This window comes from Ailuropoda melanoleuca, chromosome 12 (genome assembly GCF_002007445.2).
Source record: "Ailuropoda melanoleuca isolate Jingjing chromosome 12, ASM200744v2, whole genome shotgun sequence".
NCBI classification, from domain to species: Eukaryota; Metazoa; Chordata; class Mammalia; order Carnivora; family Ursidae; genus Ailuropoda; species Ailuropoda melanoleuca.
Window position 1 is genome coordinate 27,477,376 of NC_048229.1, and position 27,994 is coordinate 27,505,369.

At 51.9% G+C, this 27,994-nt stretch overlaps 1 protein-coding gene across 4 annotated transcripts; it reads left to right on the forward strand.

Annotated features, from left to right (window-relative positions):
* Window positions 1–27,994, forward strand: NLRP12 (NLR family pyrin domain containing 12). Of its 4 annotated transcripts, XM_034639562.1 has the most exons (11): window positions 1–432; window positions 4,566–4,646; window positions 6,973–8,674; window positions 14,000–14,170; window positions 15,761–15,931; window positions 17,382–17,552; window positions 20,080–20,250; window positions 24,132–24,302; window positions 26,030–26,200; window positions 26,349–26,402; window positions 26,742–27,994. In XM_034639562.1, the coding sequence occupies exons 1-10, from the start codon at window positions 150–152 to the stop codon at window positions 26,386–26,388; spliced, it is 3,132 nt and encodes a 1,043-aa protein (XP_034495453.1). In that variant the 5' UTR covers window positions 1–149; the 3' UTR covers window positions 26,389–26,402; window positions 26,742–27,994. The 4 variants fall into 4 exon arrangements, with proteins under 4 accessions (XP_034495453.1, XP_002928006.2, XP_019664276.2 ...); XM_002927960.4 differs by lacking the exon at window positions 26,349–26,402; XM_019808717.2 differs by lacking the exons at window positions 26,030–26,200; window positions 26,349–26,402; window positions 26,742–27,994 and adding an exon at window positions 20,754–20,800 and having other exon boundaries at window positions 24,132–24,268.

Here is a 27,994-nt window from a genome sequence, read left to right on the forward strand (position 1 = left end):
AGGAAGCTCTATTTCAACACTAGGCCTTGCCTCTCTCGCTCCTGCAGCCCGGCCTCCGGAGGAGCGGACGGTGGGCATGCTGGCATCGCTCGCCTAGGGCCGACACACCCGGGGCTCCGCTGCTGCCCTGCGCGGTTCACGACGCCCCCATGCCCCGAGCCCCAGCCAGCGACGGCCTCTGTCGCCTCTCGGCCTACCTGGAAGAGCTGGAGGCCGTAGAGCTGAAGAAGTTCAAGCTGTACCTGGGCACGGAGGCGGTGGCGAGCAGGATCCCCTGGGGGCGGCTGGAACCGGCCGGGCCCCTGGACACCGCGCGGCTGCTGGTGGCGCACTGCGGGCCGGACGCCGCCTGGCCGCTGGCGCTGGGCCTCTTCCAGCGCATCAACCGGCGGGACCTGTGGGAGAGAGGACAGAGAGAGGAGCCGCTGAGGGGTAAGGAGGCCGCAGCCGCGGGGGCCCTTCCGCTGGCGACGGTGGCCGCGCACGAGACCCGGGTCTCGCTTCTGCCCTTGGCCTTGCTCGCGCTGCGTTCTGCCCGCGGCGCCCTCGCTCTGCCGTCTTTGCCTGGAAAATCCCTGCTTCGCCATCAGAACCCTGGGGGCACTACCCTGTGTGCGAGTTCTTTCCTCCCCCCCGGCCTGCCCCTCGCCCTCAGCCACCCTGGCTGGCTTCTGCAGCGCCCCGATTTCTCTTACTGTACCTGCTATCCTGTGAGACAGTCGCGACGCTGGCAACACGGTATCCACGGGGCACAAGGACGCGCTCTGTGCTTGTAGTGCTGTGTGCGAGATATTTTTAGGATCAACCCTGTTAACAGAGGTAAGGACACCGAGGCTCAGAAAAACACGATTTGCCCCCAGACCAGAGCTCCCGGGATAACACATGCAGTGTTTCAGGCCACGCGCAGTGGTACAAGCTGCTGTTGGATGCGGCGTGGAGGAGAAAACAGAGACCCTGGTTTGTAGCATTTGCTACCCTCCGTGGTGCAAACACGCCGAAGGGCTGATCTGAAGTGCCCAGTGTGATGCCCACTGGCTTGTAATTTGTAGAAATTCAGCGGCAGACTCCCGAGCTGGTGAGGTGCGATGACAAGAGGTCTCCCCAGATCCGGGCCCAGGTGGCCCCTTCTCTCCTTGTCTCCATCCTCGGAGAACTCTGCGGGGGCCTCAGCCTGCGCCAGTGTGAGATTGCGTCCCATCTTTACTCAAGGACACCTATGGAAATCAAAACGCTATCAGCAATAAAGAAAAAAAGGATAAATGCATCCATCTATGATCTCATACAATTGTTTTACTCATAGAAATTCTATGTACTGCTTATACGAAATTCAAATAATACACAGGTATGAAGTGCCCCCCCCAAGACCTAAACCTCTCCCCAGGGTCACAACTGATGACTTTGGCAAGCATCCTGCTTCAGACTGTGTCCTTCCAATTCATCGAAGGGCAGCCCCGTGGTCTGAAACTCAACCTTTTCTCAGCTGTGTGGTGCTAGGCAATCAGTGGATGTCTCTGGGCCTCTGTTGCCTCATCAGCAAGACAAAAGGGCTTGGACTAGCTCAGTGGTTCTCGCAGGTTGAATGTGTGGGAATCATCCAGACACCCTGCTGGGAAGGTGGAATCCAAGACCAGCAGGTTTGGGGCACCAGGAGTGTGCCTTTGGATGTGGGTGGTGTTCAGGGCACGCTTCAGAAAACACAAGGTAGGACATCTCTGATGTCTGTCAGCTGTACTATTCACTGATCACTTTTAAAAAAAAATCGTGGTAAAATTCACAGAACGAAATTATTATTATTATTTTAAAGATTTTATTTATTCATTTGACAGAGATAGAGACAGCCAGCGAGAGAGGGAACACAAGCAGGGGGAGTGGGAGAGGAAGAAGCAGGCTCATAGCGGAGGAGCCTGATGTGGGGCTCGATCCCATAACGCCAGGATCACGCCCTGAGCCGAAGGTGCTGTGCCACCCAGGTGCCCCACAGAACGAAATTATTATAAATGAATCGGACTCTTCTAGATATGAAGAGTCTGGTTCACTGTATTCTTAAGTGCCTAGAAGGGGAGTCACAGAGTGTCTTTCTGTGACTGGCTTATTTCACCAAGCACAGTGTTTTCAAGACTCATCCATGTTGTAGCAGGTGTCGGAGTTTCCTTCCTTTTTAAGGCTGAATAATATTCCATCGTGTGAAAAATACACACACTCACATTACATTTTAATTCATTCATCTCTTGATGAGCCCTGGGGTTGCTATCACCTTTCGGTTATTGTAAGGAATGCTGTTGTTTACATGGCTGTACAACTATCTCTTCGAGGCTCTGCCTTCGATTCTTCTGAGTATGTACTCAGAAATGAAATTGCTGGATCAAATAGTAATTCTATTTTCATATATAAGGAACACATTGTTTTCTATCGTACCTGCACAGTTTTACATTCTCACCACGGTGCACAGAGGTTCCAATTTTCCCACATCCCCGCCAACACCTGCTATCTCTAGGTTTTCGTGTCTTTTTTTTTTTTTTTCAGTTTTAAAAAAAGTCATCTCTATGCCCAACGTGGGGCTCGAACTCATCACCCTGAGGTCAGGAGTCCCATGCGCCACCGACTGAGCCAGCCGGGTGCCCCCTCTGTTATATTTGTTGAAAGCAGCCATCCTAATGAGTGTGAAGTCTGATTGCTGTCATTTGTGATTAGGCATCCCCTCAGTCATTGTTTCCCAAAACCTCACACATCCGGTCTTTCGCAAATCCCAGTACTTCCCCCTCCAAGCATTGTCTCCCACTGCTGGCACCCACTTTACACTTGGCTAACTGCCCCCAGCTCTGCTTTGCTTCCCATCACCCCCCCCCCTTACAGGCTTTCCCCACTCAGCAGGCAGGATAATCTTTACAACCATTGATTAAATCATTCTCCTCCCTTGTTTTGAATCCTCCAAGGGCCTCCTGTTGAGAATAGAATGTAATCCAAACTCCTCAACCGGCTCCCACAAGATCTGGCTGAGCCTGTCCAAACTCACCCAGCACTCACTCTGAAGCTCATTCCACTCCCAACTTCATTCCTCTTTGTGTTGTTGTGTTCTTCCCCAGGACCTTTACACTTGCTGTGGTTTTTTTCCGGCTTAGAACGCCTTTGCTCACGTATCTGGCCCCTTGCCATTCAAATCTTAGATTAAGTGTCTTATACTCTGTTCTGATTACCCCCCCCATTCAACCCATTGAGGAAGGAGGGATATCCCACTCTAAATGATTTTAGATAGCTGAACACATGACACCAAACACAGGACATATGAGACTGACAACGGTTTCACGTACTCACAGCCCAGGGGAGGAGACCCCACGCACCACGCAGGTCTCGCAGGGCTGCACTCAGGAATACAGTGAACCAGCAGGAGCTGTGGGAGGCAGGCTTTGTAGACACAGGAGCATGCGTGCTTTGTGATTCCTGAAAAAGGATGAGATTGACTGTTTGATTTCATGGGCTAGCAGGGAACTGGAACTTGTGAGAATGAGGACCAGGTGAGGTACAGTAGGTCTAGGAGATGGGGATGAGGTGGGGGGCAGCTGGTCTACTTCTGCTAGGAAAACCAGCACCTAGTGGGACAGGCTCCCACCAGGTGGGGTCATACCTGGCCAGAGCACCCGAACTCACACTTAGGCTCACACTTTGGGGTCCTGTGAGGCTCAAAGATGCCCAGGAAGCACTTGGAATTTTTGCTCTTACATCTACAGAAAAGTCTTTCCTGGCCGCCCAAACTAAAATACTACTTTCAAGCACTCTGTTGTGTACCCTAGTTTAATTGTAGATACAACCTTCATCATTATCTGAAGTTATATGAAGTGTTTATTTATTTATTTTTAAAAGATTTTATCCATTCATTTGCAAGAAAGACATTACATGAGTGGGTGGAGGGCAGAGGGAGAGGTGGAAGCAGACTCTGCATTGACCCCAGAGCAGCGGACGTGGGTCTGGATCCCAGGACCCCTAGATCATGACCTGAGCCAAAGTCAGACGCTTAACCGCCTGAGCCACCCAGGCACCTCTGAAGTGTTTATTTTTTATGTGCTCAACTCCCCACACCACTGGAATGTAAGGTCCGTGGAACAGAGCCCTTGTTTACTGCTGTGTATCCAATGCGAGCAAAATTTGCCTGGATAACACCAGTGCCAAGTATATGTATATTTGTTGGATGGATGGATGGATGGATGGATGGATGGGTGGGTGGGTGCATGGATGGATGAGACACAGCCGAGGACTGAAGAAGAGGGAGAGAATCCAAGCTGACACAACTTCCTGCCTGAGGGCATTTGTTGGATGGAGGGAGGTGCCAATCACCATGATGTGTGCCGAGGAAGGAGAGCGGGTTATGAAGGACAGTGTTTTCAACAGCAGTGCATGTGAGGTGACCATGGGTGGGCAGAGAGTTATCGTGTAGACAGTTTGACATAACAGTCACTAATATTTTTAAAATTGACATACAAGTTATATCCGTTTCAGGTGTGCACAGTAGCTAATATTATTGTGAGCTAGCCAGAAAAATGCTTGCTGATCTCCTAAAATGTCTCTTCCAGGTACTCCACCTGGTGGCCCGTCCTCCCTGGGGAGCCAGTCAGCATGTTCTCTGGAAGTCTTTCCTGGAGCTCCAAGAAGAGGTGAGCTATGAGCCTTGTAGCTTGTAGAACGCACAAGGCTACACGCAGCAGACTCCAACGGAGTAGATCAAGCAAAAAAAAGATGTTTATTTGATGTTTGCTTATAATAGGAACTCCTGGGCTGGGTGGTTGCAGAGTTGATGTTGTAGGTCAACAACACCGTCAAAGCCCCAACTTCTTGCTGGTTCATTTACCCTGAGACTTGTCACCTCACAGTTGCAAGATGGCAGCCAAACCATGCAAGTGAATTCCAAGCAGGGGAGAAAAGAGAGACAGAAGGATTTCTTCCTTGAGAGAGTATTGATTCATTCAGTAATAAAATCAATAAGCTTCCCCCTTCCCAGTGGCCATCCCCCCCCATTGGTCGGGACTGGTGCACATTCCCAGACCAGCCACTGGAAACAGGGAATGAGATTGCTCATGACTGGTTTAGCCAACATTCATCCCCTGGGGCTTGTGAAGGGACAGCATTCACTGGGATCGAGGGACCAGCACCCATTACCTTAATAGAATCAGGATTGTTGGCAAGGAAGAAATGAGCATAGGCTGCTGGACAGACAGCACCACCGTCAGCAATAACCCCCATGATTTGGACACCCTTTCAAGGCACCTTAATGCACCGGGCATAGCACATGGCCAATATATTGTAACACCGTCTTTGTTCTCGTCCTTATTTTAAGCTTTTCTATTTTCCTAATGTTCTCTGTGTCTCAAAATAAGAACACTTTCTCTACAGGAAAAGACTAAGACTTTTACAGAATCCAAACATTACTGTCACAATTATCTTTGTTCAATTGAAAAATGTTTTCTACATGAAATACAATCTCTGTTGACAAAAGAGAAGGACGGTTGGTGTATTTATGAACCTAGAAGTATTAATATGTATTAATATGCATTAAGGGAGCTAATAAAACTACTTTACCAAAAGATGAATGGATAAACAAAATATGGTATATATACATATAATGGGATATTATTCAGACTTAAAAAGGAATGAAATCCTGATACTTGCTACAGCAGGGATATACTTTGAAAACATTATGATAAGTCAAAAGAGCCAACACAAAAAGGCAGACCCTGTGTGATTTCACCTACATGAGGTCCCTAAAGTAATCACATTCATGAGAGAGGAAGTGGGACGGTGGCCGCCAGGGGCTGGGGGAGGAGGAGGAATGAGGAGTTAGCGTTTCGTAGGCACAGAGTTTCCATTGAGCATGATGGAAAAGTTCTGGAAATGGTTAGTGGTCATGACTGCACAGCGTTGTGAATGATGTAATGTCACTGAGTCCATCAAACCCTTCAAAATGGTTAAAATGCTAAATATTTACTACGTATTTTACTACGGTCACAAATAAGAGAGTACACGCGTTCCTTTTGAGAGAGTCCTGGGATCAAATTTAGATCTCTGGTTTACCTTCCTTAGGGCAGCATTAGGGGGGCTCTGCTGACATCCAAATATAAAAGGATACATTTTTGTCTGGACCAGGGTCCCCCTACCTGGGCAGCACTGGCAGTTTGGGCTGGACCATTCTCCGTTGTGGGGCGTCCTGGACACTGTAAGACGTTGAACAGCATCCCTGGCCTCCACCCACTAGGTGGCGGTAGCCTGCCCCCACCCCCCAGGTGCTGCAGCCAAAAATATGTCCAGACCTTGCCAGAAAGCCCCGCGGGGGTGGGGGGACACCATCACCTTGCTGAGCACCGCTGTTCTGGATTATGCAGTCACTTCTACACCAAGTAGAATTCCCAAAGAGACTTTAAGCACGGAATTTATGGAACGGATAAGTTCTCTGGTGCAGGTACCTATCTGCCTTTTCTCAAAGGGGACACAGAAAACGTGGCAGCACTGCCTTCTCAAACTTAAACATGCATGCAAATCTTGCAGCAGTCTTGTTAGAACTGCAGTTTCTGATTCAGTAGGTGGGGAGTGGAGCTCAAGTTTGCATTTCCCACCAGGTCCTTGTGAGCCCACAAGGGGCGGGATTTCAGTGTCTCTTCACTGGGAGGCCCGAGGGAACCGGGGGCTGAGACCGACATGCTCCCTAGATGCCCTTGTGGTCTTCCATCAGCTCCTGGGCGGGGACCACCGTCTGAGTAGCAAGGATAGAACACTGTGCCTCAGGACAGTTCCACGTCAGTGCCTCTGCTTCCCAAGCAAAGGGGAGATCTTTATAGAGAAGTACCACGGTTCCTGGGCTCCATCCAGAAAAACCGTCCCATGGATATTGTGGAACAAGTAGGCAGCAGACCGCGGTTGGCTTTGACTCATGAATCTGTGAACGGTTGCTGATGAGTCTCCCACGGACCCCTCCTTCCTCTCCGTTAGATCCCCAGGAAACCTACAGGGACTATGTCCGCAGGAAGTTCCGGCTGATGGAAGACCGCAATGCACGCCTGGGGGAATGCGTCAACCTCAGCCTCAGGTACACCCGCCTTCTCCTGGTGAAGGAGCACTCAAATCCCATGCGGGCCCAGCAGAAGCTCTTGGACACGAGCTGGGGCCAGGCGAGAACCCTGGGACACCAGGCCAGCTTCATCCAGATGGAGACCCTCTTTGAGCCCGACGAGGAGCGCCCCGAGCCGCCACGCACGGTGGTCCTGCAGGGAGCAGCGGGGATGGGCAAGTCCATGCTGGCCCACAAGGTGATGCTGGACTGGGCTGACGGCAGGCTCTTCCAGGACAGGTTCGATTACGTCTTCTACGTCAACTGCAGGGAGATGAACCAGGGCACCGCCGAGCAGAGCGCCCAAGACCTCATCTCCAGCTGCTGGCCTGAGCCCAGCGTGCCCCTCCAGGAGCTCGTCCGAGCCCCCGAGCGTCTCCTGTTCATCATTGATGGCTTTGATGAGCTAAAACCCTCTTTCCACGACCCTCAGGGCCCCTGGTGCCTCTGCTGGGAGGAGAAGCGGCCCACAGAGCTTCTCCTTTGCAGCCTGATTCGGAAGAAGCTGCTGCCCGAGCTGTCGCTGCTCATCACCAGCAGGCCCACGGCTCTGGAGAGGCTCCACCGCTGGCTGGAGCACCCCAGGCACGTGGAGATCCTGGGCTTCTCTGAGGCAGAAAGGAAGGAGTACTTCTACAAGTACTTCCACGATGCAGAGCAGGCCCGGCAGGTCTTCCATTTCGTGAGGGACAACGAGCCCCTCTTCACTCTGTGCTTTGTCCCCATGGTGTGCTGGGTCGTTTGCACCTGCCTCAAGCAGCAGCTGGAGGACGGGGGGCTTCTGAGACAGACGTCCAGGACCACGACCGCGGTGTACGTGCTCTACCTCCTGAGTCTGATGCAGCCCAAGCCGGGGAGCCCGACCCTCCAGCCCCTGCCCGACCAGAGAGGGCTGTGCTCGTTGGCGGCCGACGGCCTCTGGAATCGGAAAGTCCTGTTCGAGGAGCGGGACCTCCGGAAGCACGGCCTCGACGGGGCGGACGTGTCTTCCTTCCTCAATGTGAACATCTTCCAGAAAGACATCCACCGTGCCAAGTTCCACAGCTTCATCCACCTGAGCTTCCAGGAGCTCTTCGCGGCCATGTACTACCTCCTGGACCCCGGGGAGATGGGGTCCGGCCCGGAGCAGAACGTGACCAGGCTGCTGGCCGAGTACGGCTTTTCGGACCGGAGCTTCGTGGCGCTCACCGTCCGCTTCCTGTTCGGACTCCTGAACGAGGACACGAGGAGCTACCTGGAGAAGAGCCTTGGCTGGAAGGTCTCGCCTCACGTCAAGGCGGAGCTGCTGCGCTGCATCCAAGGCAAAGCCCAGAGCGAGGGCTCGACTCTGCGGCAGGGCGCCCTGGAGCTCTTCAGCTGCCTGTACGAGATCCAGGAGGAGCGCTTCATCCGGCAGGCGCTGAGCCACTTCCAGGTGGTCGTGGTGGGCAACATGGCCACCAAGATGGAGCACGTGATTGCCTCCTTCTGCGTGCAGAGCTGCCGGCACGCCCTGGTGCTGCACTTGCATGGGGCTGCCTACAGCACGGACGAGGACGATGGGGGGAGACGGGCTCCGGGGCCCCAGACGCTACCGGCACCGTCGTAAGTACTCGGTGGGGCTCGCTCTCCAGGTTCCTGCTCTCGGCCAGGTTGGTGTTCTCAGCTGGGGCTGGTGTGGCCGCCACCCCAGGACATACGTGGCAATATGTGGACAAATGCTGGGTCGTCACAACTAGAGGAAGTGGGGGTGCTATGGTATTTGGAGGGTGGGGGCCAGGGATGTGGCAAAGACACCCCAGAGTGCCCAGGATGGCCCCCCACCACAGAGGATGGTCTGGCCCCAAAGGTCCACAGTGTCCAGATGAGTGTCCTGCTCTTAAACAACTCATTTGGACTAAGTCGGGACCCCAGTCAAGGAGACCGTATCCAGCCCACAAATATTATCAAGGGTGCTTTTCTACAGGGTGCAGACAATGTGAGCAGACCAGCAGTGCCCTGCCAGCCCAGACATCCTAATGGGAAGGGAGAGAGACAAAGAACAGTAAATACATAAACAGGCAAACAAACAAAAAATGATCATTCAGGTAGTTTCAGTAGAGAAAAGCATTATAAGGAAAATAAAACAGGGTGGTATAAGAGACAGTGATTTGGAGGGCTGGGTATGAAGGGGGGGATGGAGGAAGGAAGCTCGGAGGAAGTGATTCTTTTGGCTTTTCGGCTAAGGCTCTGTGTTGGTTTGGATTCCCCGAATGGTAATCTTAGGCACGAAGAGCTGAATGTAAGTAAAATAGAGAAGGGAAATCATCCTTTTTCCTGCTACCCTCTTAGGCCTTGTATGGAGGCCTGTAAATTAAACAGACAAAAGACAGATTAACAGAGAAAAACAAAGACGTTATTAGATGTTTATGAGTTCTGGGGTGCCTGGGTGGCTCAGTCAGTAGAGCATGTGACTTTTGATCTTAGGGTCATGAGTTCAAGCCCTGCGTTAGGCATAAAAGAAATAAAAAGAAAGTTTATTAGTTCGTCCTCACTTACACCTGGGAATCCTCAGAGAGGAGTAACTCAACGGCCGGTTAGAATCTGTAACACAAGAACAATACATTTTTAGAGAAGTAGCAAGACAAAGGAAAAGGACACTGAGTTTTTCCAGAGGTTAATTGTGGTAAGGCAGAAATATGCGGGAAGCTAATGGGCTGATATGTTTGTGCAGGTCTGACTTGGATCTCTAGGGGAGGAATATTCTCTTCTTCCCTCTTTGGGTCTCTGGCGGNCAAAGGAAAAGGACACTGAGTTTTTCCAGAGGTTAATTGTGGGAAGGCAGAAATATGCGGGAAGCTAATGGGCTGACATGTTTGTGCAGGTCTGACTTGGATCTCTAGGGGAGGAATATTCTCTTCTTCCCTCTTTGGGTCTCTGGCGGGCCTAGGAATTAAACTGACATGTGACAGATTCACAGGAGAAAAGCAGACACAGTTTATTGAATTTTCACATGGGCCTGGGAGCCTGTACCAGGGCACGAAGCTCTCATACATTCGGATAAAAGACCATCAACTTGTAAAGAACTGACAGGCCATCTGAGGACATGTCAGGCTCAATTCCAAATCAGCTTTATCATGCCGTTACATAGAGAGCTACGTTAAAGGATCTCTGAAATTAGGGGTGCCCGGCTGGCTCAGTCAGTTAAGCGTCCGACTCTTAATGTCGCCTCAGGTCTTGATCTCAGGGTCCTGGGATCGAGTCCTGCGTGGGGCTCTCCGCTCCGTGGGGCATCTGCTTGTCTCCCTCTTCCTCTGCCCCTCCCCCACATCATGTGCATTTGCTCTCGCATGCTTTCTCTAAAATAAATAACATCTTTAAAAAGAAATGGATAGGGGCGCCTGGGTGGCACAGCGGTTAATCGTCTGCCTTCGGCTCAGGGCGTGATCCCGGCGTTATGGGATTGAGCCCCACGTCTGGCTCCTCTGCTATGAGCCTGCTTCTTCCTCTCCCACTCCCCCTGCTTGTGTTCCCTCTCTCACTGGCTGTCTCTATCTCTGTCGAATAAATAATAAAATCTTTAAAAAAAAATAAAATAAAATAAAAAAAATAAAAAGAAATGGATAAATAAAATGAAAGATCTCTGAAATTAGGGGTGCACCTGGCTCAGTCAGTGGAGCATGTGACTCTTGACCTTGGGGTCATGAGTTTGAGCCCCACATGGGGCATAGAGTTTACTTAAAAAAGAAAGAAAAGAATTGACAAGACAAAGGGCTTTGGGCTGGGGAGCAGTCCATGGTGAAGAAGTAACAAGGTTGTTTACCTAGGTTTCGTGGCCCGGACTTCACTCTCTAGTGGTCAGGTTGCCTCCCTTCCTTCTGGTACAGGGAGGAGACCCTTCACGTGCGAGACTGATCTGCTCTCAGGGAAGAAGGGCCAGATGGTGGTGGGGTAGGGGGTCAGGGACCCTCCTGCCTCTGCCTCTTTCTCACACTCCTTCAGCTCAAGACATCTGAGGTGCCGCCTCTTGGGGAAGTGTGTTCTGAACCCCAGTGGCACCACATTTCCATCTTCTCTGCCATAAAACCTGCCGAGGAAAGGGATTTATGGCAGTCCTCACTTTCAGAAGTGTCACATAAAGGAAGTTCTGGGAAGTCTTCTTTCTGAATCTCGTTTGCCTTAAACTCAAAATAATCCTTATGCCACAGTGGCATATTTGGGGGTGGCATATCCTGGTCCCCCAGAGCACTTTCTTTCGGAGGTGACCCCAGACAGTAGAGAAGAGAAGGAAGGGAGGCAGCCAACAGAGGGAACATCATTGGGCGGGTCACTAATGGGACCTGGAGGTATGCCCCAGCCCCTCCTCGGGCAGGGGAGCATGGGTCTTGAGTTGTACCCAGTCAAGTTGGGGTGTCAGCCCCCAGGGTCTCCCAGTCTGCTCACCAAATGTCCGCTACTGACCTCAGTGAGGAGATGAGGCAGCCATAGGAACATTTAGGAAGGAGAGGTGTCCTAGGGCCAGGGGTACAGGTGGTAGGGATCGATGTGCGGACATCCCACTCTGACTGGAGGCTTACTTCCACTTGCCCACTCTGCCCTGCTCTGCACGACTCTTCATCCCACGTGGAGGCAAAATTCTGCTAAGCAGGATCTTCCCTGCCCCAGATGCCCTAAATGTGCCCTAAATGTGGGGCCACGTGCCTCGGACCTTCTGTTAGCACGCTCCAGGATGCAGCAGGGGGTGAAGGTCAGGGGCCCGGGGCTTGGAATCACACGCACACCGGTTAGCATCCCGACTCCACCGCTCACGAGCTGTCACTTCTGCTGGTCAAGCCTCGGTGTTTCTGGACAGAAAATGAAATTAAAACTCCTACCTTTTCAGGTTCGTTGTAAAGGCTCAATGCTGGGTTGCATACAGGGTCAGAAGCCAACAGATGTTAGATGTCACCTTTTCATGACATTTTCGTAACAGCGTAGACACTCTGAGTACAGTGATTTGTTAGACCCACCAGCTCCATTGTGGTTAAAGCCTCTAGGGCTTTGGGGTCCCATATTTATTTATTTATCTCTCTCTCTCACACATAATTATATATATTATTATCTATTATATATAATTATTATATATAGTTATATGTATAATTATATATGTACTATAAACATAGGGTTTTTTATTTAAAAATTTTTTTAAATTATTTTTTAAGATTTTATTTATTTATTTGGGGTGGCAGAGGGAGAGCAAGAGAGAGAAACTCAAGCAGACTCCATGCTGGGGGTGAACCCCAATGTGGGGCTCGATCTCACGACCCTGAGATCATGACCTGAGCCAAAAGCAAGAGTAACACGCTTAACCGACTGAGCCACCCGGGCGCCTCTAAACCTAGGTTTTAGGACAGACTATATAACTAGAAGTAAATCACGAGCCTTACCGGCCTCATGTCATACCCTGTGCCATGTGAGTCTGCCTGTTCTCAATCCCAGACCGATTCAGAGGAAGAGACTGTCATAAAGATTTTAGAGGCTCCAAAATTACAATATCTCCCAAAATTCCGTAGGAAGTGCAAAGCTTCTAATTATAGCTTGGCCTTGGTCAGCAGAAGCTCACCCCGGGTCACCTCATGAGAACAAAAGCCTCTCCTCTCACCCAGAGAGTCCAAAGGATTTAGGAGCCCTGGGTCAGGGACAGGGTCAAAGACCACATATTGGAACAAGAGATGGGCCTAGTGCTCTTACCACTTAGGAAATCACAACAGTTTTAGGGGCTCTGTGCCAGGAACCAGGGACAGACACCAACAGAGACACTTTCTACTCTCCCGTAAGCGGGAATTATAAATGCAAATGCTTGCCAAGGCCAGAGTGGGGAGCACAATAATGCCCCCCCCCAAAGACCCCTGTGCCCTAATCCTAGAATCGGTGAATATGTCACCTCCAGGTTAAAAGGGACTTGGCAGGTGTGATTAAATTCAGGATCTTGAGATGGGGGAGACTGACCTGGATTATCCAGGTGAGACACGCGCCAAGGGATGCGAGGCCTCTGGAAGGAAGACAGTCCACCTTGACGCTAGCCCTGTGAGACTCCTTCCAGACTTCTGACCTCCAGAACTAGAAGATAACCAGCTGTGTTGTTTCAAGCTGTGACGCTCAGGGTAATGAGTCGGCTCTCGGCAGGCCGGCCACCCCGAGCATTCAGGTTTCAGGAACAGGGCTGTCAGGCACATGGTTAGGGCGCCCTGCGGCTGCCTCCTACTCATAAGGTCCCCTTGCAGCCGGACTTGGTTTTTCAAAAAAGTGTAGAAACCCCTATTTTTGTGTGAGGCTCCTGATTTATAAATTACTGGAGGAATTCAGCTCCCAGGCCACAGACTCGTGATTTCTGGCTCTGGATCTCCGGTAGAGAACATTGCACTTTCATTAGCTGGGAAGAAAGGGAAGAACTTGCATAAAACCACTAGGCTCACCTGTGTTTCTGGAACCTGAGCAGAACCCCCGGGGGGCTGTCTGTGAAACACAGATTTTGGGCCACGTCCCCGGAATCTCTGGTGAAGTGGGGCTTCTGTTTCTGCCAGGGTCCCAGGCACTGCTGCCGTGGGCCTGGGGCCGCACTCTACAGACCAGCGCAGGGGAGGGCGTGGACAAGGGCTCCCTGGTGTTAAACCAAGGAGCAAAGCCTGAACATTTCCTGCCCTGTCTGCGTGGGCTGCTAATGCTTTTTTTTTCTTTTTTTTTTAAAAAGCAATAATAATTACAGTGGAATATTTAAAATACATGAGGGGCACCTGGTGGACTCTGTCCGTAGAGTGTGCGACTCTTGATCTCAGGGTTGGGAGTTCAAGCCCTGAGTGCGGCATGGAGCCCACGTGAATAAAGTAACCAGTAAAGATGACAGTGCTTCATAAACTGCGAGGTGACGGCGTCCGGCACAGCGAGGCTTTGTCCTGTGTCCCCTCCTTGCAGACCCGAGAAGCACCTTTTGCCGGAGGCCTACAGCAAACAGCTTGCCGCCGCTCTGAGCACCAACCCGAACCTGACGGAGCTGGTTTTGTACCGCAACGCGCTGGGCAGCCGGGGGGTGAGGCTGCTGTGTCAGGGGCTCAGACACCCCGGCTGCAAGCTTCAGAACCTGAGGTGAGTGCAGGCGGGCCTGCACCCCACCTTCCGGGGGGCTCCGCGGAAAGACTAGGTAGTGGTGCTTGCTCTAACTGCCCTCACGAAGCACCAGACTTGGGGGCTTACACAACAGAAACTCATTTTCTCACCGTTCGGGGTCCAGGTGCGGGCGGGGCTGCTTGGTTCCGGGTCCAGGTGTGGGCGGGGCTGCTTGGTTCCGGGTCCAGGTGTGGGCGGGGCTGCTTTCCCCTGGGCCGACTCCTCCCAGTGTGTTCACGTGTGTGTGTGTGTGTGTGTGTGTGTGTGTGTGTGTGTGTCTTTCCTTTTTCTGTAAGGACACCAGTCACAGCGGTGACCTCAGTTTAATTACCTCTTTAAAGACCCTATTTCCAAATGCAGGCACACTTGGAGGTTGGGGGGTTAGGATTTCAGTGTATGAATTGGGGGGGACACGACTCCGCCCATACCTACCAGAAGCAGTCAGTAGAAATTCCAGCATCATTATCTCCCCCTTCTCTTATTTCATCTCCTCCTTTCCAGGCTTCCTACCTGAAATCACACTCCCTGATTTCCAAGTGGGGTGCATGAAGCCATAGTAATTAAAACAGTCCGGTGCCAGGGGCGCTGGGCTGACCGAGTCGGAGGAGCGGGTGGGGGGGGGGGGCTCTTGATNGGACTCTTGATCTCGGGGTCATGAGTTCGAGCCCCACGCTGGGGGTAGAGATTACTTAAAAAAGTAAAGAAAGAAAGAACAGTGAAGATGATAAATTTACGTTTTGCATATTCAACCGTGCTGTTTCCAAAGTGGTGATATTAAGGCGAGGGTTAGAGAAATGAGATGACAGCCAGCTGAGGGAACCGGGGGTGTCTGGATCCTGACCAGAGCACAGCCCTGCTCCCGGAGCGCGCGCCCTGAAGGGCAGACATGGGGATCCCGCCCAGCAAAGCAGGCTACCATTTTGTGAGCAGGACATCGCCTGGTCCCAAAGACAGAATGATAAATCCGTACTTCCTTGAACCCGTGCTGTGTACGAGGAACCATGCCAAGAACTTACATTACACATGTCACCAACTCACTCAGGTCAAGGCCTGATATCAGCCTCTCTTTCCTGTGGCTCAGGGAGAGACACAGAGATGGGCAAGTCTCCACGGGGCCCACGGCACCTCCTTCTCCAAGAAAGCCTCGAGCAGAGCCAGGAGGAGGGGTCTCGACTTCCCCTCTAAGGGCACCTCTGTGACGGCATTGCCTTCCCTGCAAAGCACCAAGACGTCTTATGTCATTCTTGTTGCTTTTATGTTTTGACGTATCATTGACATACTGGAAAACTCAGTGGCGGTTTTTCTTCCGTGTAGGCGCAAGCTTGTGTAAACGTCACCATGAGCTCCAGAATATGTTCCCCGCAGCAGAAAGAAACACCCCTAGCCCTCAGCAGGCCCTCGGCTTTCCCCCTCCCCCACCCCCTCGCACCCCCTGATCTCCTTTCTTTTACTTTGGGAAAAGGGGAGACGAGGTATAGACTAAAGGAAGGAGGGAGACAAAGGACGAGGGGCAGAATCCACCAAGTGACCACCGTGGTGACCTGGCCCTTCTCCCTCCCCCCCACCCAGCCTGAAGAGGTGCTGTGTGCCCAGCTCCGCCTGCCAGGACCTGGCGGCCGCCCTGGTGGCCAACCGGAGTCTGACCAGGGTGGACCTCAGCTGCAACGGGCTGGGCCTGCCGGGCGTCAGGCTGCTCTGCGAGGGGCTCCAGCATCCCGGCTGCAGGCTGCAGGCGATCCAGTGAGTCTCCGCCCCTCCGGCTGCAAGGCCGCGGCTGTAGACAAGCCCCTCCCCAGCGTCCCCCGGGGGGGCCGCATCACTCCCTTCTGACACTTCTGGTCAGACACGTGCGGCAACTCTGCCCCACCCCCCACCCGTGGGGCGTCCTACCGTCCCCTGCAGTTCCGTTCGGCCACCATCTACCTGGAGGTGGTCACGCCCCACGGGTGAGGGCTTGGTCCCCTGAGACTGCCCCCTCTCGGCCGCCCTGCTGCAGAGTCCCTTACGCATCCCGGTTGTCACCTGGCTTCTGAAGCTGCCTGGGTTTGATGAGTCTCCTAGGGAGGCTCGGAGAACTCCGGGAAGCACCTCGGCGCTTGTTAGAGGATATGGTAAAGGGCGGGGGTCTATGGCAGAGGAAGAGCCACGTGGGGAGGGGTCTGGGAGGGTCCCTGGGCAGGAGCTTCTGCCCACGGAGCTGGGGTGCGTCACCCTCCCGGCGTGGACCTGTTCGCCAGCCTGGAACCTCGGAGCCCTACGCTCTCGGGGTTTTATGGAGACTTCCTCTTGTGGCCCGCAGATCGTGAACTCCATTTCCAGCCCCTCCCCCTCTCTGGAGGAGAGTGGGGGCAGGGCTGAACGTTGCCAGCCCCTCATCCTGGTGTGGTCTCTCTGGGGCCCAGCCCCACGAGGGAGCTCGGCCCTTAGAACCAGAGACGCTCCTAGCGCCCTTGTCACATAGGAACTGCAGGGGTTTCAGGAGCGGGTTTCAGGGGTGTCAGGAATGGGGCAGGGCAGGGGTGGGGAAGGGGATCGCAGAGACCAGCACATGGGTTTTCTACTATCTCCCGCCCTGTCTCATCCTGTTCCTGCCTGTGAACTCCAGCTCAGCCTTCCGGAACCATCTCAAACTCCCCCAGAGAGTCCTCCCTGACCGTGCACGGTTTGCCAAACCTGAGTGAGGCGTCCCCTCCCCCGTGATGGTTTTCATAACCTGTAGCTCACTGTCTGAGCACCTACTGTGTGCCCGGCGTGTTTCTACACCCTGTCCCTTCAGTAAAGGACATACAATCCTTTTGAAGCAGGTGCAATTATCATCCTTATTTTAGAGGCAGTGAACCTAAGACACAGAGGCAGCTCCTGAGACATGGAGCAGACTTGCTGACAGGGTGCTGGAGGGCGCAGGGCGAGTGGGGGGCAGAGATGGATACACCCAGGTCTTGAGCTCTGGAGACCCCACCCTGAGCTATGGTGGTGCACTCGTGCCTCAATGGCACCACCTTTGCTGGTGCGAAGCAGAGCTTGCTTACCCCTCTGTCTTGTGCGATGGGATGCTCCTTGCTGGAAATGATGAAGCCTTGCTCATTTCTGAGCTGTAGTGACACGTGTGCAGGTTTGTGTTGGGTGAGTCAAGGGGCCAGGGTAGGGGACAGGAAGATGGCACCCTCTTCAACGTCCCTTTCCTCCCGAGGTTGAGGAAGTGTCAGCTGGAGGCTGGGGCTTGCCGGGAGATCGCCTCTGTGCTCAGCACCAATCGACATCTGGTGGAGTTGGACCTGACGGGAAACGTGCTGGAGGATTTGGGGCTGAGGCTCCTGTGTCAAGGCTTGAGGCACCCAGGGTGCAGGCTGCAGATCCTCTGGTGAGTTCTTCATGGCGCCGACTTAAAACGCGAGTCTTGAGGGATGAATAAGAACACACCCACTATCTGTACGCCCAGGTTTGTAGCAGCCTTATTCGCAAGAGCCCGGAGGCGGAGACAGCCCAAATGTTCATTCGCAGGTGCATGGGTAAACAAAATATGGCATGTATGTGCGACCGGATATTATTCTGTCTTTAAAAAAAGCATGAAATTCTGACACATGCTCCAGCATGGATGAACCTGGAAGACATGATGTGAAGTGAAATGTCAATCACAAAAGGACAACGATGATGTGGTTCCGCTTATGAGGTCCCTGGAAGAGTCAAATGCAGACCGAAAGTAGAACAGTGGTTGCCATGGGACTAGGGCAGGAGGGAATGGGGAACCGTGCGGAGTCTGTGTTTGGGACCATGTAAAGTTCTGGACGTGGGTGGTGGTGATGGTTTAACGGCCGTGCAAATGTACTTAATGCCACTGAGTCGCACGCTTAAAAATGGTTAAAACGGGGGCTGGTTTAGTTGCAAGAGTGTGTGAATCTTGATCTCAGGGGCGTGAGTTCGAGCCCCATGTTGGGTTGGGTGCAGAGATTACTAAATAAAAAGAAAAGGTTAGAACGGTAAGTTTTATGCTTTATATCTATATATATCTGTATCTATACACACCAGGCGCCCCATGTTGTATATATTTTACTACAATAAAACATAAATAAATAAATATCAAGGGGATCGTAGCATCAGTGACAAGCACCATAGAGCCCCCTAAAATAAAGTCTTCCACAAAAACTCCCGTGGTCGCCGGTGACAGACTCCCCATCTCAGTGTGGTTGAAGATAAAAGTCAATTTGTTGGCTTCCGTGCCCAAGAAGTCCGGAGGGAAATACTGGTTTCAAGCACAGCTGAATCCAGGGACTCACGTGGTAAAATCAGGACTCTGTCTCTGTCTTTCCTTTCTATATATAGGAAGACACTATGCTAAATGTCAACAGAGGACATCTTTGAGGGACAGTAGTGTTCCCCTGCTCTTTATTTCCATCAGTTGAGGCGCTAACTGCACCCCAGACACACTACTACAGATTGCTGGTGGTAGCATCAAAGAGAGGTTGAGGAATCACACGTGCTGGGCACAGAAATGTTGTTCTGTATTTTCTTGATTATTTTAGCCAAGAAAATGCTTCGTGCTAAAAATAAAATAAAATACAGATATCATAAAATTTACCGTCTTACAATTTTTTTTTAAAAGTCGTCTCTGCACCCAACATAAGGCTCAAACTCACAAACCAGAGATCAAGAGTCACACGCTCTACCAGCTGAACCCGCCCGGCACCCCTACCATCTCCCCATTTTGAAGCACACAGTTCCGTCTTACTAAGCACATTCACACCGTCATGCAACTGTCACCGCCATCCATCTCCCGAACTTTTCATCTTGCAAAACTGAGACGGCCTGTTCAACACAGACTCCCCGTCTCCTTCCCCCAGCCCCTAACAACCTCCATTCTACTATCTGTCTTTATGAATCTGACCACTGTAGATACTTCATGTAAGTAGAATCCCAAAGTATTTGTGTGTATGTGTGTGTGTGTGTGTGTGTGCGCGCGTGACTGGCTTGTTTTACTCAGTCTCTTTTCCAGGTTCATCCCCACTGCAGCGTGTGTTAGAGGTCCCTTCCCGGGGCGCCTGGGTGGCTCAGTAAGCGTCTGCCTCCGGCTCAGGGCGTGATCCCGGTGTTCCGGGATCGAGCCCCACATCAGGCTCCTCCACTGGGAGCCTGCTTCTTCCTCTCCCACTCCCCCTGCTTGTGTTCCCTCTCTCGCTGGCTGTCTCTATCTCTGTCGAATAAATAAATAAAATCTTAAAAAAAAAAATAGAGGTCCCTTCCCTCTTACCGCTCAGCAACATTCCATTGTGTGGATAAGCCATAGTTCGTTTATCCGTGCAATCATCCACTGATGGACACCTGGGTTGCTTCTAGCTTTTGGCTATTTTGAATAATGCTGGAAACATTGGGGTACGCATATTTCTTTGAGCCCTTACTTTCAACTCTTTGGGCTCTGTAAGCAGAAGTGGAATGGATGGACCATGTGGTTCCTTTTAATTTTTCACGGAGCCACCATCTCGTTTCCCACGGCCACGGCACCGTTATTCATTCTTACCAGCAATGCGTAAAGTTTCCGGTTTCTTCATGTCCTTGCTAACGCTTGTGATTTGGGGGCTCTTTTTTTTTTCAATTATTAAAAATTTTTATTATTACTTTTTATAATAGCTATCCGGATGGCTGTGAGGTGGTATCTCGTGCTGGTCTTGATTTGCATTTTCCCCACGATTAGGGGTGCCGAGCATCTTTTCACGTGATTTTGGATCATTCGTTTCTTTTCTGTGGAGAAATGTCTATTCAAAGCTTTTGCCCATTTTTAAAAAACTGCGTTGTTTGTTTGGAAGCTATTGCTTGTGCAGTTGGGGGTAGAAAGGGTAGCATTGGCATGGTGGGGAAAACACTCCGTGACGCGCGCTGAATTGGATTTCCTGCAGGTTGAAGATTTGCCACCTCACCGCGGCTGCCTGTGAGGAGCTCGCCTCCACCCTCGCCGTGAACCGGAGCCTGATGGAGCTGGATCTAAGCCTGAATGACCTGGGGGACCCCGGGGCGCTGCTGCTGTGTGAGGGCCTCAGGCATCCGCAGTGCAGCCTCCAGACTGTCCGGTGAGTCCTGCTTTGCTCACCATCATCCGAGTCCAAATCCACAATCTTTGCTCTTGGGTCTGGGCTGCCTGGGTCACGCTCACTCCCCTCTGCTCCCAACCTCTAGCTACATCTGCCTCGAAGATTTTTCTGCCACAGGGCCTTTGCACAAGCAGGTCTTTCTTCCTGGGATGCCCTTCTGCTTTGCTAATCCCCCTTTCGCCCTGATGACATCTGTTTCATCTGTTAGGATCAAGACAAAACAAATGCTTCTTCCCCATGCATGCCTTCCCTAACCCCTGAATAGGGTCTCGATTCCTAGTTTGGGGATTTAATTCAGTCTTATGCTTCTCAGCATCACTCGTTAAAAGTTGTCATTTGTGTGCATGTGTGTGATCTTCCAAAAGTTTAGAAGCCGTGTCAGCTCTATACTCTGGTGGCCAGTGTAAGACTTGGCTCAGGGGTGTTTAGAAATGTATATATTTTATTTTTATTTTTTATTAATTTTTTTGTTTTAATTCCAGGTCAGTTAACATATTTTTAAGTGAGTGAATGCAAGAATACACCGAAGGTAAAAAAGAAAATGCAGAAGGCTGTCAATTTTCAGAAAATCATTTTTTTCTGTAGTCCCAGAGGAGAGTCTGTCTGTCTGTCCTACAAGAGCCTCAACTACTATCTGATGTTGTTCAAGCTGGAAGGTTTTTTTTTTCCTTTCCAGACATTGTGAATGGCGTGCCTTCTATTGCTTTTGTTACGTTTGGGGAAGTGCCCTGTTTCTTCACATTCTTCTCTCCACTGCGTCTGGGACACAACATCACTATGGACCCATTCACGCCTCTGCTTTAATTTTCTCTCCGTCGTTGGCCCTCAAAGCTCATCTGCAGGCACTCCTGACTCTATTTGACATAACCGGTACATCTCACCAGTGTCTCCCTCCCCACCCCCTCCGCCCCACTTACCATTAAACATTCAGGATGCACTTGCCTGGTGTAGACGCATCTCAGCCTTCCTTCGCGCAGACCTGGCTGCCACCATTTGCACACACCAGAGGCTCTGGATCCGTGCCCCCCCCGCCCCCCGCTGTTCCTTCTCAGCCGGGTCCCTTTCTGAACCCCAGTGAGATCCCACCCTGGGGCAGAGTCGCACACTCAGCCTGAATTTGCATCCTCGATATCTCAACCCTTCAGAACAGCTCTCTAGAAAGATCGGCAGTTTATGCTTCCACCCACAATTTAGGAAAGCTACTCTGCTGGTATCTTTAGGGTTATTCAACTTTCTATCTTTAAAACCCTGGTGGGTGTGAAATGTTCTTAGATGGCATTTCAGTGTTGAGTATCTCTTCATGTGCTTATCAGCTTTTTTGGTTTCCCCATTCTGTGAATCGCCTATTTGTGTAATTTATTTATTTCTTTGGTGTGTGTCCTATATTTGTCTCGATGTGCAGATGTTCCCTGTTTCAGATATTGATCTTTTGTGGACTGCCTACCTTGGAAATGTCTTCTCAGTAGGTCACCAATCCGTCAAATGGTCTGTGGATGCTTTCATCAAACAGAAATCTTTATGTTTTGAGGTCAAATCCATATGTATGTCTATGATTTATATTCTTTTGATAAGTCTAAGAAATCCTTTGCCAGACGCCTGGCTGGCTCAGTGGGTTGAGCTGGCGACTCTTGGTCTCGGGGTCGTTTGAATTCAAGCCCCACGTTCAGTGTTGAGTTTACTAAAAAAAATAAACTTAAAACAGATAAAAGGAAATCCTTTGCTAGAAGAACATGGCAGGTGTATTCAGTTTCTCCTTCGTGTTTACATGTGTGGTGAGGCAGGGTTCAATTTTTTTTCTCTAATTTTGGCGATGCCATTTAATATAGGACCCATGCTTTCCTTGCTGATTTGAAATGCCCGTCCTATTGTAAGCTATTTTCCCATACTGTGGTTGTGGGGGGGAGGGGTTGTTTTTTGTTTTGTGAGTTTATTTAAGGATCTCTACCACCCAACATGGGCCTTGAACTTGAGACCCTGAGCTCAAGAGCTGCCTGAGCCAGTCCGGAGCCCCCTCCCCCATATTGTATTTGATTCTATCCTCTCCCCCTCTCTGTGCACCTCATCTAATTTCCTGCTGTTGTAATTGCTATAGTTTGTCACGTGCCCCACTGTTAGGAAGATTCTGTCTTTGGCTTTTTGTTTTTGCAGATTTTCTGTTATCTGTAGACATTTATTCTGTCGTTAAATTTTAGGATGCATTAAAAAAAATTATTTTTAGAACACATCGGTCCAGTTACCCCCGTGAGGCTCTTACTGACTGAGGCTGGGCTCCTTCTCTTGTTCGGACTCAGCAGGCCCGCCAGACGCTTACATGCACACTAATCCTCCAAAGAAAGGAGAGCTCAGGGTTTCACGGTATGGGAGCTCTATCACAGCCAGAAATCTCTGAAAATTAGGGGGAAAAGTACTATACCATGAGATATAGCACTTCGGACTCTCTTAAACCCCACATAGTCTTCGGACTGCAAGGGCATGGACAGCGGCCAAGGGGCCCCAGGTGTGTGACCTTGAGCAGTGCCTGGCATCTGTCTGTCTGTCAGGCCTAGGAGCTCACAGGTGTTGTACAACCGGTATGACAGCATTTTCCTCCCAGCGGCTATGGCCAGGAGCAAAGGAAGTGATGCTTGCAAATCACTTGCTGTTGGGCCGCCTGGCCAGCTCAGTCAAAAGAGCATCCGACCCCAGTCTCGGGGTCTCGAGTTTGAGCCCCACATTGGGTATAGGGATTACTTAAAATAAATAAAATAATAAAATAAAATAAAATAAAAAGGGAGGCCCATGCAAATCACTTGCTGTTATGGGTCCATGTGTTGGGAAAATGTGTGGAAGGCCCTGCCTCCAGGCCCTCAGAAGGTGACCTCCTGTGGAAATAGGATTCCGGAGGCTGGAAGCTGGGAGATCAATGTCGGCAGGCTCCGTTTGTTGTCAGACTTCTCTGCTTGCCTTGCAGACGGCCCCCTCGTCACTGTCCTTACGATCTTTCCCTTGTGCACACCCGTCTGTGTGTCCAGAGTTACTCTTGTACGGACAACACCTCGTGTTGGGTCTGGGTGGACAGTGTTTTCACTGAATCACCTCTTGTAAGGCCTCATCTCCCAATGCAGCCGTGTTCTGAAACTGGCGCCTAGGGCTCCAATGTTGGAACTGGGGAGGGCACAACTCAGCCCATTACAGGTTCATTGCAGGTAACATTCGTTCAGGTGGGGCGCCTGGGTGGCTCAGTCAGTGAAGCGTCTGCCTTTGGCTCAGGTCGTGATCTCAGGGTTCTGGGATCGAGTCCTACATCAGGCTCCCTGCTCCCTCTGCCGCTCCCCCTGCTTGTGCTCTTTCTCTCTGTCAAATAAAGAAATAAAATCTTAAAAAAACAAATTAGCTCAGGCGAGGGCCCTGCTGGAGCAGGGTGTCCTCATGAAGAAGGGACATTGGGACACAGTGCACACGCAGGAGGATGCAGTGTAAGCATGGGGGCAGAGATCGGGGTGACACTTCTACGGGGCAGGGAACTCCAGAGATCCCCGGGGCAGAGGCTGGAGCAGGTTCCAGGGCCGTGGAGGGACCCAGGCTCCCAGCCTCCAGCGCCGTGAGACAGTTTCTGCCATGTGAGCTGCCAGCGTGGGTTCTCCTTCCAGCAGCCCCGGGACGCTCCTACACTGGCCCCCGTCCAATACCCAACCCAAACCAAACAGTCCCGTGTTCCTTCCCTCCTGCCCCCCTCTTCCTTATTTCTCTCTTCCTTCTGCCTGCCCACCCGCCTGCCCCTTGCTTCTCCCTTCTTCTGTCCGGGAGTGCTTGACCGGGGAGCCGTCCCTGGGGACGTCTGCGGACTGAGGCAGCTGGGCTGGGGGCGTCCTGTCTTCCAGGTTGGGCATTTGCAGGCTCAGCTCGGCCACCTGCGAGGGTATCTGCACGGTGCTCCGGGTCAACCCCCACCTTCGGGAACTGGACCTGAGCTTCAATGACCTGGGGGACACGGGCATGTGGCCGCTGTGCGAGGGGCTGCGACACCCCACCTGCAGGCTGCAGAAACTATGGTGAGCCCCGGGCGTCGGGACGGGTGGGGTGACGGTGGTGGGGCATCCTTGTCTTTTGTGCTCTCTTCACGGAAGGGCTGTCCCTCCACGGCTCTGGAAGACACCAGGAGCCCGGAGAGGTGGAAAGAAACGCTGCGAACAGCTCGCAGTGGAATTTGTTCTCTGTGGGATGCAAACATAAAATGCCTCACTTTCCCTTTGCTCGTGGCCTGTAAACATTTTCTGTAAAATTCCCCTTTTCTGTTGACATTTACTTGTGTGGATGCGTGGCTCTTCAGTGATCTTTATAGAATAAAAACTCAATCTGCTTCAATGTGAATTCCAGTCAAATGTGAATTGTCCCGTCCTCCTCCCTTTTTCTCCCCGGAACCTGCCTGGCCCCCACCCTGAGGGACTGTTTCTGTCGTGGTGGTTTCTGAGTCTCTCGATTATCTGGGGCCCTGGGTGGGTGGGCATCGGAGACGGGAACTCAGGGACAGCACTTAACCCTTATTGGTGCTGCTAGGGTCCCGGAATGTCAGTATCTCCTTCATCAGGCAGGCATCCAACGCCACCTCGGTCATGGGGATCGCATGCGCGTTCTTATGGGAGCCCCCCGGAAGTACCCCGACTGCCCAGTCTCCTGACGTGGAATCTGGGTCAACCTCCTTGCACAGTCCCCCGCTCCTCTTCGGGTCTCACCCTAACCTTCCTCTCCTGACCCTCTGCACCTGTGATGTGGGCAGTTCTGTATCACCAAGCTGGGTTTTTTTCCTTCCTCTGCAAGTCCGGAGCTGCTGTCTTCTACCCCATTTTGGAAGCTGGTATCTCTTGCCTCACAGCTTCAGCCAAACGAAGATTAAAATATTTCCGCTTCGCATCCCAGCTGTGATAGTACTTCTTTCAAAGGATTGCTGTGAGGAATAAATGAGGGAGCACAAAGCCCTTAGCAAGGTGTTCAGCACACAATTGGCCCTCAGTGAATGGTGCCCGGTCTTCTTGTAACAGCAGAGAATGCAGGAAGGAAACACAATGGGAGGCAGATCAGAAATCAGAGAGAATCAGATGGCATACTGTTGGGGCAGGTGGCAGCCCAATTCATACTGGCTCCTGGGCGAAAAAAAAAAAAAGAGGAGGGCTTATTGACTAGTGAACGGATACTGGCTTCAGGCATGGCTTGATCTAGGAGTTTGGAGTCTTGATCTCTATTCTCTTCCATACTTGCTGCTGTATTGGTTCCTCTATTGACTAAGTTTAGCCTTGATCCTGCTTTGGTGGCAAAACACCTGCAGCTCTACGGAGGACTTACCAGGTCTAAGTTCTGGAAGAAAACCTCCAGGAATCGAGTATGGTTCTCATTCACCGGTTTTGGGTGGGTCCTCTGTCCAGCTGAAACCATTCATGGTAACTGGAGACACGGAAACTAACCAACTCAGGCCTGGGTCCTGAGCTTAGGGATGGTGTGAACCCCAGATGGGCTAAGACTGGGATTTCAATGAGAAACTGGGGTAGAATTACCAGGAAGGGAAGTGGATACTTGACTGCAGAATCAGAGGGTATCCTAGAGAGGTGGAGTGTGAACTGACAAGCATCCTTTAATCCTCTCTTAAATGTTTTCTGTCACCACATTGGCCTTAACCAGGACCGTCTCTTCAGTTGGTCCCCCCAAAACATCACCCTGAATCCCTTGCAAGAGACTCTCCAAAACAGCTCCTTAGGTTTCTTCAACCACCCCTTGTCTCCCGCAGGCTGGATAGCTGCGGCCTCACAGCCAAAGCTTGTGAGGATCTTTCTTCCGCCCTCGGGGTCAGCCAGACCCTGACGGAGCTTTATCTGACCAACAACGCCCTGGGGAACGCCGGGGTCAGGCTGCTTTGCAAGGGGCTGAGTCATCCCGGCTGCAAACTTCAAGTCCTCTGGTGAGAGACGGGTTTCTGGTTCTGAAGGACGCAGGGCATGGGGCTCGGAGGTGGGAGTGAGGGTCAGTGATTGAGGTCCACAGTTTGGCTGGACAAATAAGCTAGAAAATGTGGAAACATTTCCTTTGTGCCCCATGTGTGCAATTAGCGTGCAACGCCGAGGAGGCCGTACCTTCTGTCCTCGCTAGCTGGGTGACTTCAGGTAAGTCCCTGAGGACCGACTTCCTCCTCTGTCCAGTGAGGCCGTCGTAGCTTAGAGAGAATCTGGAATGACTCTGCCGGGCCTCCAGTTCTAACTCTGTCACTTGCCAGTTCTGTGATGGGATTCTGCAACTTGTGCAATGTCTTGGTGCCTCAGTATCCCCCAGATTGAACGGGTCGGCGCAGGTCAGGGACCGACGACGGTGCGTAACTTGGAGTCCAGCCTGGTTCCCGGTGGGAAGTACTAGATAATGAAATTACGGGAATAAGGCAGGAGGCCAGGTGGATCGGAATGCCACGGCAGTGGCCTGGAATAACGTGTCCCGCTCTGTGTCCTAAGGCTATTTGGCATGCCCCTGAATAAAACGACCCACAGAAGACTGGCAGCCCTTCGGCTCATGAAGCCTCACCTGGACATCGGTTGCTGAACGGTTCTAGCCACCGGCTCTTCTCTTGGAGTCAGGACGGAGGACGGTGATCCCTGGAGCAGTGCGTCAGTCATCGTGATCAGGCTTTCATCTCCTGCAAACTGCCACGCGGGATGGAGCCCTTCAGCTTGGGGACTGTCATCGACGTGCGGCGCAGTGTGCAGCCTTGGTTCTGGGGATGCAGATGTCACGGAGGGAACTTCGGACGGGCCCCCGGTGATTCCCAGCAGAGGGAGGTTTAGCTCCCTCTCCTTCCCCAGGACACCTGGCAATGTCAGGAAGCGTTAGGGTGCTGCTGGGAACTCCTGGACGTAGTGGGGGGAGGGCAGGCATACTCCCCAACACCCCACAAAGGACAAGACAGCCCCTCATGGCCAAGTGTTTAGCTGAAAGGACATTTGTGGCGAGGCTGAGAATCCTCATTCAGGGACCAGTGGTGCAATGAGGGTGCCGGCCATCTCGGAGGCTGCTGTTCATGCCAACGCCGCACCCATGCCCTTGCAACCTTGTTCTGCACGTGGTTCCGGCCCCTGGCTGGAGGCAGGTGCACTGTGGTTGGCCCCCCTACCAGGGTTGGCCCGACTGTAGGCTGGCCAATAACCTGGACCATGCCTTGGATGACAACCCATTCCAGTCGGAGACTGGAAGTGGGGAACCTCAGCCCCAGCCCATGATGGGCAGGAACACCCAAGGACACGTGAGCATGACGCACTGAGGCCATTGGTGAAGGGGTCGGGAAAAACTTCCCCAGGGAGCATAAGGAATTTATAGAGGAAACTCTACTTGTAACCCATGTGAGTCTGGGAAGGGAAATAGAAATCCCCTCCCTTACTGAGCCCCCGCAGCCTGTCTGGCCTCCACTCCCCATCACCAGCTTCCGGAAGAGCCCATCACAGCCCGATGGGTCACGACCCAGGCCTCTTGCTGGAGCTGGAGAAGGGCAGCTCTTGGGAGGACCAAGGCTCAACACGGTTAAGATGGAGTTACTGGGCTCCTGGTTAGATGGCAGCCGGGGGCCAGAGCCAAGGCAGCTCCCTGGGCCTGACTGCTCATTTCAGGGACCACACTGCAGTGGTTCGGGGAGACCCGCAGGTCACAGCCCTCCAGGACCGATCCATGAAATGGTCAATAGCAGCCATTCCCAATAAAATCTTGGAAGCCAGCA